Genomic DNA, 14,788 nt, shown 5'->3' on the forward strand with positions numbered 1-14,788 from the left:
CTTAGTGGTAGAACACGTGCAAGATTCAATGTTAGGTACCTAGATTCAATCTTCAGTACCATATCTCAGTGAAAGACATTTGCCTAGATGTTCTTTCTCCTCTGTCTCTGTCTGTCTCTCACACACACTTCTTTCTTTGAGACAGGGTTTCTCTGTGTAACCCTGGTTATCTTGGAACTCGCTTGTAGACCAGGATGGCCTCAAACTCATAAATCTGCCTGCCTCTGCCTCCCAAATGCTGGGATTAAAGGCCTGTGTCACCACTGCCTGGTCACACACACTAGGTGTTAGAGATCATTTGGATAAGTGCAGGATCCAACATGATTTCCCAAGGTTGTCTCATTTTGTTTTCCTGTGCCGGGATGTAGGTCAGGGCTCTACCACTGAAACATGGCGCTGACTTGCCTAATTATTGTACATCAGCCAACTGCACATTCAGAACACGCAGAGACTTTTTCATAACCTCTAGCTCAGATCCACACTCACAGTTAATAGTAGAATGGCGTAGTAATAGAAACTGAGAAAAGGAGTTTCTTTCTCTCTTTTTCCCCCCTTTTCTTTCCTATTTGCAGCAGAAGGGATTAAACTCAGGACCTTGCATTTACTAGGCAATCACTCTATTCCTAAGCTACAACCCCAGCACCCAAGAGAACTTGAAACTCAAGGCCTTTATTTCCTCTACTCTGTCTTCTCCACATTTCTATACTTGAATGACGACACTTCTGAGAAGCCTCGGCTGATGGAATATACTCACCCACCACCAGCTCACGGACGTCTTTCCAGTGGAGCTCGCTACCCTTCTCGTGGATCATGGTCACTGTGATCCGCCGCTGGATGCCCTAGGGAATGGAATGAGATTACAATGTAGAATATGCTAGAAACTGAACAAGGCGATTGCTGAGCTGGTTTTAGGAGATGCCTGAAGGACACAGTGCTTCACACCTGTAAGCACAGCATGAAGGCTGAGGCATCCTGGGAGAGCGACATAAAGAAAGAGTGGCAGGGTGGGTGTGGGACGGACACACAGGAAGATACACAGGTGGGGGACTGATTGACTGAGCCCTGGTAATATGCTCTAGGGTGGTGGTTCTCAGCCTGTGGGTCTTAACCCCTCTGTGGGTTGCCCATCAGGTATTCTGAATATCAGATATTTACATTATGATTCCTGACAGTAGCAAAATTACAGTTATGAAGTAGCAACAAAATAATTTTATGGTTAGGGGTCATCACAACATGAGGAACTAACTTAAAGGGTTGTTGCGTTAGGAAGGTTGAGAACACTACTCTAGGGGAGGAACCCCATGCAACATGGATGGAAATCTAGACAAGTCGTTTTGATTTTTTTTTCTTCAAGATAGAGTTTCTCTGCATAGCCATGGCTGTCCCTGAACTCACTTTGTAGACCAAACTGGCCTCAAACTCAGAGATCTGCCTGCCTCTGCCTCCCAAACGCTGGGATTAAAGGCTTGAGACACCACCATACTTGGCCTGGCTAATTTTTTTTAAAAGATGGACTCTTGTTATTTAGCTCAAAATGGACAGGAATTTACTAAGAAGCCAAGATTAGCCTTGAACTCATAATCCTCCTGCCTCCTGGATGCTGGTATTACAAAAGTGTAGCAGCATACTAGATCTGAATATAATTTTACCAAATGAGTAGCAACCATTTATAGAGTGTATTTTTAATCCATCCAAATTTTCATCATCTGTGCCCATGAAGAACTTCTGGCTGGGCTAGCAGCACATGCCTGTAATCCCAGTACATGAGAGGCTGAGGCAGGAGGATCTCTAAGTTTAAGGACCTGGTGCTGTAGAGCATTTTGTATACCATGAAGATTTGTCATTGGATCGGTTTAATAAGAAGCTGAAGGACCAACAGCTAGGCAAGATTTTTGGGGCAGAGAGGACAGTGGGAAGAAGGGCAGAGAGGCAGACAGACACCAGGAGACTCAGAGGAAGCAGCGTGGGCAGTACACAATAAAGGTAACTGAGCCATGTAAAAGAATGCAGATTAAAAGAAAAGGGTTAATTTTTTAAAAAGCTAGGTAGAAAGAAATAGCTATCTTAAAATATTTTTATACAAAGAGGATATTAAAAAAAAACAAAAATGTTACGATGATTATTTTGGCTGTCAACCTGACTACATCTGGAAGTAGTCTAAACTAAAACCCAAAAATGGCAGGGCACACCTATGAGGGCTTTCTGCTTAATTAAATAATTTGAAATGGGATGATCTGCTTCTAACCTGGATCTCTGAGATGGGAACATACACCCTTAATTCAGATCTTGAGGTAGGAAGACCCACCTCTAAGCTGGGCCACACTGGAAACTGCTACTCTAGAGAACTCTAATAAAAACAGAAACAGTATTTGAAGTTTTGTGTTCAATTCCCAGTCATTTCCTACCCTGCTAAAAAAAAAAGGGGGGGGGACACAGCAAAAACGCTCTCCCACTTTACCCCCTCCAAATAGAGATGAAGAGTTGAGAAATCTGTTGTTCTCTCTCAGACTTCAGTACCTGGTGTAGCAAGAATGTCCCCTGGCAGGGTAAGCCTGCTGTATGGTCAACCACAGCCGGAATATACCTGTAAGAGTAAAAACACAAAACACAGAAGTCAAGGCTACTTCATCTGCCAAGTCTTCCTGGGCTGCTGTTTTCCTACACTCCGATCCCATGTCCGACCCATGCAAGCACTTCACCACAGAGCCCCGGGTGTCTGTCACCCTTCTCACGCATCTGCTTGTCATCGTCCAGCCCGACTGGAGTGCTCAAGAACAGTGATGGGGCCGGGCAATGGTGGCGCACGCCTTTAATCCCGGCACTCGGGAGGCAGAGGCAGGTGGATCTCTGTGAGTTTGAGACCAGCCTGGTCTACAGAGCTAGTTCCAAGACAGGCTCCAAAGCCACAGAGAAACCCTGTCTTGAAAAAGCAAAAAGAACAGTGATGGGTTTTGGTTCCATGTCTGTCCCTTGCACAAAAATTCAGTAAATAATGTGCAATTCATTCAGTAGAAACCATCAGTGTAACTACTTCTTCATAAAGCAAGCTATGACAGTGTCATGGACCTGCTTATGGAAAGCCACATTCTTCAAAGTGACTGACAACTGAGGAGTTACAGAGCTCCACTGAACACAGGCCGTACGCACAGCAGACATCACTAATGCTCATGGTGCTGACCACTGCTGATGTGGTCTGCTGCATCTCACACAGAGCAGCGCCACCTAACAGGTACTCCCCGCTGTGGTAATGGGTGCAGCTGCTTGCCTCTTCCAGGAGAAGGTTTTCTCTCTCTCTCTCTTTTTTTTTTTTTTTTTTTTTTTTGGTTTTTTGAGACAGGGTTTCTCTGTGGCTTTGGAGCCTGTCCTGGAACTAGCTCTGTAGAGCAGGTTCTCTTTTGTGTTCTTCCCAAGGCATTTTAAAGACAACTCTAAACACAACTGCATTGATTATTTACTCTACACAGCTCATAAGGACAAGGGTGCTCATGTTCCTGCTCACTCAGGAGGCTGGCTCTTCTCTAGGAGATATCTTTGGTCAGCACAGCTGGAGAGAGCTGTTGCTAGCCTTTCTCAGGTACAGGCCAGATACTGCAAAACACCCTAAAATGCCACAGTGGAAAATAAAGTGGCAAGGTTGAGTTTTTTTTCTTTATTGGTTTTTCCAGACAGGTCTTCACTGTGTAGCCTTGGCTGTCCTGGACCTTACTATGTAGACCAGGCTGGCCTTGAACTCACAGAGATCTGATTAAAGGGATGAGACACCACACCTGGCTAAGGCTGAAATTTTAATCCAGGGAAATATCCAAAGGGTCCCCCCAACTGCCCTCACTGAGATTAGTACTCTAAATTTACATTACATTTATTTACTTATTCCTCTGTGTATGTGAGGAGGGGGCATGGCACTGTGTGGAGGCAGAAGGACAACTCTAGTAGGTGGTTCTCACTTTCTGCTATGTGTGTCCCAGGGGCCAAGCCACCTCACTGCTCCCTAGTAACGTCCATCGGAACCTGAAGCATGTCTTCACCATACAGTGGTCCTCCGTCATAACCACGTGCATTAGTCTCCATCATATTGCTGTTGCTAACAAAAATGTCAACAATTCTACTGGATGGCCTCTGGCAAACATCTCATTTAGACATAAATAGCAAGGCACCCAAATTCAATCCCAAGGAGGAATTTGACAAGATAAAAACATGAGCCAAAACATACTCAAAACCCTATCTCTTAATTCTAAAATTTAAATGAAAAATATTTAAAAGTTGGACTTACTCTCCTGTAGGCTCCAGTTCACTGATCTCAAACCAAGCCAGAAGGTCATACTTGCTCATGCTCTGCCCAGGGCTGGTCTTGTTCATGGTGTTTAACTTGGTGGCTGGAACTTTAAAAAAAAGTTTATATAACACGTCAAAATCTGTTCCAAGTTCACTCAGCAAAAGCATAGACATCTTTATTTTTAATTAACCAGTTATCTTTATTTTATGTATACTAGTGTTTTGCCTGCATCTATGTCTGGAGACCCTGTGACAAGGGTTTCAGACAGTTATGAGTTGCCATGTGGGTGCTTGGAATTGAACCCAGGTCCTCTGGAAGAGCAGCTGGTGCTCTTAACCACTGAGCCATCTCTTTAAGAGGACAGATTTCAATGTGAAAGTTCCAGAGAACGTTCAACACTAAGTGAGCAGTGCCTCTCTGATCCAGAGCACAAGGAAAGCAAGCAGAGGCCCTCTGCCTCAAGACACTGTTCTAAACATGTGAGTGAAAATGGGTTTTATAGAAAATAAATGTGCTGCATAGAACATTCAAAACCGTTTTGAGAGCTTCCTATCCAGGGGCATGGTGTCCCATCACCACGGTACCGAGGAGAGGATGCTCGGGAAGCACCAGGGAGAACCTGGCATGTTACAAGGGTTGTCTGCCAACTCACAGCTCCCAGACCTCCCCACACCCAAGAGTCACAAAGATTGTAAAGACGGTGAAATCCAGGCCACACCCCAGATAATCAAATTATAAATAATGTCTTTGTGTGGGAAGCAGTTCTGCCTCCCATGTGGAAAGATCTGAGCGCTACTGGCCTGACTTATAGATCAGGAATCTGCATGCACTCTTTTGTACACATTTTCCTCAGATGTAAATTCCACAGTCTTAACAATACTTAATGTGGCTTCGGTTGAGCTTCTTATGCTGTGAGCCTTTCCCCAGTTTATAAAATGTGGATCATAATATTTAGTATGCTACTTAGAAAAAAATATTGTGAAGACCCATTGGCATAATGTATATGAAGAGGCTTTATCAACCACGGGGCATTTCTCTAATGAACAGCCCATTGTTCCATGTGCTGTTCATTAGAGAAATTACCCATGTGTTTCCATGTGCTGGGGCTGCTAATAAGGAAACTGGTAGCCAGGTGGTGATGGTAGTGGCAGTGATGCACACCTTTAATTCCAGCACTTGGGAGGCAGAGACAAGTGGATCTCTGAGTTCGAGGCCAGACTGGTCTATATAGCCAAGTACACAGAGAAACCCTGTCTTGAAATGACCAAAAAAGAAAGAAAGAAAAAGAAAGGAAGGAAGGAAGGAAGGAAGGAAGGAAGGAAGGAAGGAAGGAAGGAAGGAAGGAAGGAAGAAATCAAAAGAAAAGAAAAGAGAAAACTGGTTACTGTTCTGGTAATCTTCTAAATAAGCAAACCCTAAGTACTTAGGAAAAAAAGAGGAGAGGGGAGTGAAAGGGAGGAGACAGGAAGGAAGAGGAAGGGAGAGGAAGGGAGAGGAGAAGGGAGGGTAAAAGAGGGGAGGGAAGAGGAGAGAAGAGGAGAGGGGGAAGAGGAGAGGGGGAAGAGGAGAGGGGGTGAAGGCTTGAATGTAGCTCAGTGTTAAAATGCTTGTCTAACAGGCACAAGGACAAGGGTTTGATCACTAACACTACAAACAAACAAAAACCAACTCCTATTTTAAAAATCAAAATCAAAATATTATTGCAAAAAATACAAACGAAGTATCAGGAGGCCACGGTGGAGATGCAGCGGAGTAGGAAAAGTACTGGCCTAGTACGGATAAGGCCTGGGTCCAATCCCTAGCACCCCATAAACTAGGTACGATGGTTCATACATATACAGGCACTCTGGAGATGAGACTGGAGGGCCAGAAGTTCAAGAACATTCTCAGCTATATAGCTAATTCAAGGTAAGCCTGGGCTAGAGACCCTGTCTCAGAGAAAAGAGAGGGAACAAAAAAGAAAAAAGAAATCAGGGCACCTCATCCTCAAAGAGATGGAGGTAAAAAGGTGCCCCCTGCATCCTCCCCGAAGGAACTGGGATGTGATCTTGACAACAGAGCTCTACTGTAAACTAAGGGAACAAACTGAATTATTGGTATATCACATATGATGAGCCAGGTTTTAGGAGAAACGCCTAAAGTTGATTCTACATCTAAGGCGGAGCTAGTTTAGCTACTAACCACATCGTTTAGGTACCCTACATCTAAGGGGGAGCTAGTTTAGCTACTAACCACATCGCTTGGGTACCCTTTCATTCTGGAAGCTGGGAACTGGCAGAAAGGGCAAAGGTGGCAATGAATCAGCCTCATTCTGGAAGGTGGCAACAGCGGAGGAAGCTAGCACATTGGCGTGCTCAGAAAACGTGTCCAACACATGCACATTCACATAGCCAGACAAGAGGAACTGTATCAGCTCAATCTTTCTTTCATGGTCTGAAGCCAATGGGGTATGGAACAGAGGGAGGAGAATGAGCACAGGGGAGGGAGGGGTGGGAGTTTGGTAAGTGGGCAGAAAGGGAAAAGGACAAAAATAAAGAAAAGTGAAAACAAGATAAATGAAGAGCAATAAATTCTGCTGTTCTATTGTAAAACAGGATATCTATTATCAGTGTTAAAATGTAACAAGAAAAGATTTTGAATATACACACTACAAATAAGAAATGCTTAAGATATGGATATACTAATTATACTGATATATACATGTGTTCCTCAGAGCATATAGTTACAAATGCATTGTATTATAGTTTAAATATGTTTAATTATTATGTGTCAATCAAAAACAAAAATCCCAACAGCAAAAGTGAACAGGCAGAATAAATTTAATACGCAAATAAATGTTAAGAGACTGACAAACTAATTACATACAAAGCACAGAGATTTAAGAAATAGGAGGAAGTTATCAAGTCTGAATGAGAAGGCCAGAGAGACAGAGTCCATAGTTTCTGACTTCCTATCTCAGATCAGGAACCCAGCATTCGTGTTCCTGTTAGAAATACACAAGAGGAACAGGAACACACAAAGACACAGAGAGAAGGAACGCTAGTTATGATTCTTTTTTTTTTTTTTTTTATAAATGTATAGTGTCCTGTCTGCATGTCTGCCTGCAGTCCAGAAGAGGGCACCAGATCTCATTACAGATGGTTGTGAGCCATCCAGTGGTTGCTGGGACTAGGACTCAGGACCTCTGGAAGGGCAGCCAGTGCTCTTAACCTCTGAGCCATCTCTCCAGCCCTCTCCAGTGTGACTCTTGTCTGGAAACCATTCAGAACAGATGTATGCACATCAGGCAGTTTAGCTGCTGCTCACCTGGTTTGGAGAGTGGCATGGGTGGTGGAAAGAATCTTCGAGAAGGCTGAGGAGGACTGCAAAGAGAGGAAGAAGACATTTACCAGGACTACATACATGGAGTTAAGTGTTGCCATTAGTGATATGTTTATACCTTTTTTGGGGGTTTGGAGACAGGGCCTCTCTATGTTGTCCTGGCTATCCTGGAACTCGTTCTGCATACCTGGCTACCCTCAAACTCCCAGAGGTCCGCCTGTCTCTGCCTCCCTAGTGCTGGGATTAAAGATGTGTGCCATCACCACCTTGCCTTTCTTTCTTTTTTTCCCCCCAAATGTTTAAACCTTTTTAAGGAAACAGAAACACGCTGGGCGGTGTTTCCTCATTAGAAGCAATGACTCCACCCCAGTCTCCACTTTATAAGGTAAAGGCATCAGAAATAACTACACGCGTGTTCTAGCTCTACAGCACCAACTTTCTACCCTATTAAGAATTTCTTCTTACAACAGAAAGAAGGCATTCATAGTCATGTGGACAAAATCCGACTTGCTGTCTCTCAGCTTAGTGATTAGGTTAGCTACAAGAAGGCAGTGACATTTCAAGAGCAAAACCAGGGAAATGTATGAATCTACTGTTCAGTTATCTGCAGCCATGCAAAGGGTTCTTTTCCGGAACAACAGCAACAACAATCCACGTCTGCTCATCTGACTCAAACCTGTTAAGATCTTGTCCTTGCAGATGGAGCGGGTGCTGCTGGTAGTGCCCAAAGACCTCAAATACGATGGGCTTGGTTTTGATGTAGTCCACAAATGACTCGGTGACCTCCACTGCAATCTAGGAAGAAGAAAGTCCAGTGAGGCCGGGGTGGGTGAGGACGAGAAAGCGCAGGCTTGTGCATGCAGCAGCCCTTCAACACTGCTAGGCATCCCGCGCATGCTGGGTTCACTGCCAGGCCTCCTACACCACAGGACAGGTTTCCCTCTGGTTTTGCTTCGAATGTGACTTTACCAAGCGTCAGCATTCTAGACCCTCCATAGAGCATCAGAATTGACTTCACTTTGTTGCTGCTCATGATTTCAAGTCTTGCCTGTTGCTCTCTCTACCTGCTTTTTCCTTTGCTGTACCTCAGAAAAAGCCCAGGCAGCAACTCTGCTAGGAAGACCTTCTCTCCAAAGCCCAGGTGGGGTAGTAGAAGGGATAAGAAAAAGTGTGTTGGCTGTGGACTATGAGCAAGGCTCAATGCCCAGTTTGAGACACCCTTTCTTCTTTTGTCCACCTTTTATTTATGCTACATCTTTCAGAAAACCTACCTCTCTCTTCAGAACCATTTTCCCTCACCCAGAAAAGTAACTTAAAGTCTTTCTATATGGAAATCTTCCCTTTGAATTTAAATAATACCATTTTCATGTCCCTATACTGTATGACTATATTTCTCCTTAATTCTAAGCTCCTTGGGGACATCTGTGGTTTCATGTGTCAGTGGCTTGATAACAGCTGATCGGCATTTATCAAAGACATACTTTATTTTTAGTTAGAGATATGTACATATGTCTATGCCTGGGTTTGGACTATGTGCATGTTGACTATATGAACAAGTGTCCTCAGAGGCCAGAAGAGGTCTTTGGATCCCTTGGAACTGGAGTCTTATGCAATGGTGCCCCCGGGGAAGTGAGGTAGTCTTCAGGGGAGGAGCAGCCAGTCTCTTCCTGGGTGACAGTGGCCCAGCGAGTGTGTGCAGTCTAAGTCTCCCAATGAAATCTTCCATCCATTTGAATATCAGTTTTTAAAAAGATATTCCTACCCTAGAAAAAATGAGCATGGGCTGGAGAGATGGCTCAGCGGTTAAAGAGCACTGACTGCTCTTCCAGAGGTCCTGAGTTCAATTCCCAGTAACCACATGGTGGCTCACAACCACCTATAATGAGAGCTGGTGCCCTCTTCTGGCCTGCAGACATACAGACTCATTCTCTCTGCTCATTCTCTCTGCACAGCAGACAGCTCACACCTCACACGATCGTCACACCTCACATGATCGTCTTTCCTTAGCAAACAAAACCAGGAATGTAAACCTGAGGTGTGTGGCAAGCCATGCAGGTCACTCACATTCTGTACATGATAGAAGCCCAGGGGACTTCCTCTTCCGTTGTTTTTGAGGGGTTCGGTGGAGAACGCTTCATCATGCCGATGCAAAAAGCTTAACAAAAAGAGACAGATGAGTACTGCATCAGAATTCATCAGATACTGTTAGATTTTGAGAAAGCCTCACTATGACGCTCACCAAACTCTGTCTGCTTCTGCCTCCAGGTGCTAGGATCCAGGGTGTATGCTAGGGTGTCTAGAGGGGTCTGGACTCCACAGCTAGGATCCAGGTATATGCTAGGGTGTCTAGCGGGGTCTGGACTCCACAGCTAGGATCCAGGTATATGCTAGGGTGTCTAGCGGGGTCTGGACTCCACAGCTAGGATCCAGGGTGTGTGCTAGGGTGTCTAGCGGGGTCTGGACTCCACAGCTAGGATCCAGGGTGTGTGCTAGGGTGTCTAGCGGGGTCTGGACTCCACAGCTAGGATCCAGGGTGTGTGCTAGGGTGTCTAGCGGGGTCTGGACTCCACAGCTAGGATCCAGGGTGTGTGCTAGGGTATCTAGCGGGGTCTGGACTCCACAGCTAGGATCCAGGGTGTGTGCTAGGGTGTCTAGCGGGGTCTGGACTCCACAGCTAGGATCCAGGGTGTGTGCTAGGGTGTCTAGCGGGGTCTGGACTCCACAGCTAGGATCCAGGTATATGCTAGGGTGTCTAGCGGGGCCTGGACTCCACAGCTAGGATCCAGGTATATGCTAGGGTGTCTAGCGGGGTCTGGACTCCACAGCTAGGAGCGTGCTAACAAAGCACTTCCTCTGCTTCTGCTGCGTCAAGTGATGATTATTTCTTTCCATGCCAGCATTTCCCTATCACACAGACAGCATTTTAGATTCAAAATGGATGAAAAATTAAGTGACCCCGATTATTTAGACAAAGGGACATATACAGAAGCATGGCTCACGGAGAGTAAAGAAGTCAACTAAACAAATTTGTAGCAGGATATTGTAGTGCATGACTGTAACCTGAGCACTCAGGAAGGAGAGTGGGGAGAAGGGCAGGGCTCAGGCCAGAGAGGTCTACACAGCAGTTCTGGGCCAGCCAGGGCTACACAAATCTCTCTGTCTTAAAACAAGCAAACCCATAAAAACAAGTAAAAAAAATATACCCCCAAACCTCAATGAATGAACGTTACTACTCGCAAAACCCCAAAAAACAATGAACAAACCTACCCCCAACCCCCCCAAAAACGTGAAAAAACCTACCCCCCCAAAATCCCAATCAACAAAATATAAAGTCTTGTTCTTGTTTTACTGAAAATGAAATCACATTACTTAGAGAAAGCTTGGAAATTTGAGCCTCTGCCAGGCACGGTAAACCCTATGGTAGACTTGTCTAGCAGTCTATTATCTGGACAAGAGATGCTCAAAGTCATCTTCCAGGAAATGCCTCTGACATAGGCCTGATGGTTTTGTGTTCCCATGGCAGGGGACCAACTTCTCCTCAAAAGCTAAGATCTCACTGTTTACAAAGATGTACTCAATTGCCTGCTCTCCAGCAGATGGTAAGAGTTTATCCACAGGGCTTAACACACAGGTTACACTCTAAAAGGTCAGATGGGGGAAAGAACATATTTAAAAATCTTTGATTTTTTTTTTCATGACAGTGTTTCTCTGTGTAGCTCTGACTGCCCTAGAACTCACTCTGTAGACCAGGCTGGTCTCAAACCCACAAAAATCCACCTGCCTCTACCTCCCAAGTACTGGGACGGAAGGCGTGCCCTACCACTGACCCGCTTATTTAAGAATTTTTTTAGACTTAAGTGTATGTATGTTTTGCTTGCATGTATGCATATGTACCACATGTGTGCCTGGTGCCTATGGAGGGCAGAAGACGTGGTCAGACCCCCGAAACTGGACGTAAGGATGGTTGTTAAGCACTTTGTAGGTGTTCAGATCTGAACCTGGGTCCTTTGCAAGAGCAACAAGTACTCTTAACCACTGAGCCATCTCTCCAGCGCCCAGGAATGGGGAGGGATTTTGAACAGTGATCTTGATTTTCACACCAGTTGACAGCACCTCTGCCAAAGGCTCCAAATTACTAACAACTCCTACTGCTGACGCTGATGCTTTCTGTAATTATACAATATCTTTTTGAACTCCTTTTAAAAAATACACACATTTTGATTTTTTTTTTCTCAAGACAGGGTTTCTCTGTAGCTTTGGAGCCTGTCCTGGAACTAGCTCTTATAGTCCAGGCTGGCCTCGCTCCTGGAGCAAGGGGACTCCACTGAGTCCTCAGCAGTGTATGCTGTACGCTCCATGGGGAACCCTGAGCCGTCATGCCAGTGCAGGGTTTGATTCTCACCCTGGGAGAAGAAAGTGCTCTCAGAGACCTGCCATCTTTATCCCTCAAGAGCCTTAGTCTTTCACACAGGTAAGGCGCTCTACAGCAAGAAGGAATCTCTGCAGTTAACTCGCTGGATGGGCACAGCAAAAGGGCCGTGTGGTGTTTTCAAATGAGAAAAGCCCCATAGGTTCAAGTATTTTAGCACTTGGCCCCCAATCGGCAGCTGTTTGGGAGGCTATGGGTCCTTGAGGAGGAGAGCCTTGCTAAGGAAGTACATCACTGTGGGCAGACCTCTCTCTCTCTCTCTCTCTCTCTCTCTCTCTCTGAACCTGCCTGCAATGAAAGCGTGACTGGCCAACCTCTTGCTCACGTTGCCATGCCGCTTTCTCTGCCATGGCGGACTCCGGCCCCCTGAAGCTGAGATCTGCAGTGAACCTTTCTTCTCTCTAAGCTGCTTTTGCCAGGGTGCTCTTTTCCAGCAACAGCAGAGTAACAACGGCAGGTGGCTTACTTGAACTGACAGAAGATGTCCGCATACTCCGGAAGGATCCCACTGGCCTGGAGCACCGTGACTCGGAAGGTGAAGGCGCTGCCCAGCTTCAGGTGGTTGCCAATCTCCTCAGAAAACCCTTCCATCACCATCTTCCCATCCAGCAAAGTGCCCGACTTCAAATCTGCAGAGTTAATGATACACATACGGGTCAAGTAATGTGAAGAGGAGGACCTGGGTGCTCTTCCTGTTTCCAGCTGACCAGAGTCACTGCTCTGCCGTGGTATCAATGTTTCCCCTGAGAATCTGCCTACGCACCCAAGTCATTCATTCGGTTGACTTCTTCGGCAGGAGTGATGACATCAGAACTCTGACCCTGCCCTTCCACGATCCTCAGCTCTTCCAAAGACAGGCCAGAACGAGTCATTGCGACCGAAGAAAAGTCACTCTGGAAGTAAGGCAAGGCTGGGTAAATGACGTACTCTTCCATGTCTTGATCGATTCTTATTTGTATAACAATAATAATATTTTTATTTATACAACAAATAATTATTTGTACAAAATAATAGTAAGTGGGACTAAGAGATGTGGGAGAGAAGGCAGTCTGTTAACGCATTTTCATCTTTGTAACTATTAGACATAGCCCATATCTTACTGAGTAACTAACAGTGGAGTAACCAGCATCTTAGGATTGCTAACGTTCTAGGCAAAGGAAATGGGTGTTAGCACCTCCTCATAAATCCATTTACTTCCTTTTCTTTCCCAAATACTTCTTACCTGATTAAAGTACTCGTTATCAAAAGATATTTTAGCTGTTCCTGACTGCCGAATCCCAGAGCCATAATCAGGAGCTTCTTCATCCGCTAAATAGAAAGAAGCCAACAAAGATGGGATGATAGTGCACGTGAGGGGAACAGCGCTCAGAGAATCATAAAGTAGGGAGGAGAGACTCGGTATAAGAGTGCATGGCACTGCAGAAATGAGCCGCAGCTGCCGCTCCCAACCATTTCTGCTCAAACGAGAAGAGTTAAAAAGAACTGGTTTCAATCTTGAGTTTGTTTATAATGTCACACCTAGGAATTCTGACCCCTTAACATCTTGGCAAGACTATATATTCAATAATAGGCAACAGAGACTGAGACATTATATTGACTTGTGGACGAGGTGACTATGTGACAGTCTCCATCACACAGAGCCCAGCATTTATGAGTTAAGATAGACAGTACAGGAAACAGCCATATTCGTTCCTCAAAATGCTGGCACAGTCATGGGAAGTGAAACAGATTTGATCCATGTATTACATTTAGCAGGGAAATAAATGGCCTCTTGTCTTGAGACAGGATCTCATATATGAGTCCAGGTTGGCCTCAAACTCACTCTGTAGCTAAGGCTGACCTTCAGCTCCTGATCTTCCTGTCTCTACCTTCTAATTCTGGAATTACAGCATGTACCACTATGCTCAGTTAGAAAGAAAAAGTCTAATAGAAAGCTAGGCCAGAATAACCTAAAATCCTTGGTTATTCTGACGTTCAAGGCCTATCAGCTGGCTGTAGGGGCTCATACTTGTGAGGCCAGCACTCAGGACATCAAGACAGGAGAACGGTTGAGTACAGGACAACCTGGACTACACTGTGAAGCCTCAAACTACAAACAATTCAAAATACAAAAGTAAAATGTTCAATACGTGAGCCAAGCACTGGTGTATAATCCCAACACTTAAGAGGCTGAGGTAGGAAGAATTTGAGTTTGAGGTCAGCCTAAGATATACAGAAAAAAAAAAACTATCTCAAACCAAAAGAGCCTATCCTGACTTTTTAAAAACAAACAAAAACAATGTCTTACTATATAGCTCAGGCTGAGTTCAAACTACACAATCCTCTATGCTGGTCTAAACTGCTCATCACTTTTTCAAAGTCAATCCTAGAGTTAGATAGTTACACACAATTTTTCTCAAAACAGGCAATATCCCAGACTAAAGTGAAATCTACTTATGATACTTGTGGTGGTGAGGATATAGATACACTAATAGAGAGGAGGCTTAAGGAGGCCTTCCTCAATTGAAAAACACACTGCCACTTATATATGTGGCTGGAGTGTCACCCACATGGAGCTAGCCTGTTTCTCCTGTGATTTCTTTCTTTTTTTATTTTAAGAGAGTTGGTGTTTTGCCTGCATGTAAGTCTGTGTGAGGGTGTCAGATCCTCTGAACTGGAAATACAGACATGAGTTGCCGTGTGGGTGCTGGGAATTGAACCCAGCTTCTCTGGAAGAAAAGCCAGTGCTCTTAGCCACTGAGCCATCTCTCCACCCCCTATCCTGC

General features: G+C 44.9%; 1 protein-coding gene across 15 annotated transcripts in view; it reads right to left on the reverse strand.

Moving 5' to 3' along the window:
• The window catches only part of Kif1b (kinesin family member 1B), a 134,587-nt gene that overhangs the window by 20,181 nt on the left and 99,618 nt on the right, over positions 1-14,788 (reverse strand). For all 15 annotated transcript variants that reach the window (XM_075946223.1, XM_075946218.1, XM_075946210.1 and 12 more), the window contains 9 exons: positions 13,246-13,331; positions 12,787-12,916; positions 12,490-12,652; positions 9,659-9,749; positions 8,271-8,389; positions 7,580-7,635; positions 4,271-4,379; positions 2,518-2,584; positions 755-839 (listed from right to left, as the gene is read on the reverse strand). In XM_075946223.1, coding sequence (XP_075802338.1) covers positions 755-839; positions 2,518-2,584; positions 4,271-4,379; positions 7,580-7,635; positions 8,271-8,389; positions 9,659-9,749; positions 12,490-12,652; positions 12,787-12,916; positions 13,246-13,331 — 906 coding nt within the window. The remainder of the gene's footprint in view (positions 1-754; positions 840-2,517; positions 2,585-4,270; positions 4,380-7,579; positions 7,636-8,270; positions 8,390-9,658; positions 9,750-12,489; positions 12,653-12,786; positions 12,917-13,245; positions 13,332-14,788) is intronic.

Source organism: Microtus pennsylvanicus, chromosome 13 (assembly GCF_037038515.1).
Source record: "Microtus pennsylvanicus isolate mMicPen1 chromosome 13, mMicPen1.hap1, whole genome shotgun sequence".
NCBI classification, from domain to species: domain Eukaryota; kingdom Metazoa; phylum Chordata; class Mammalia; order Rodentia; family Cricetidae; genus Microtus; species Microtus pennsylvanicus.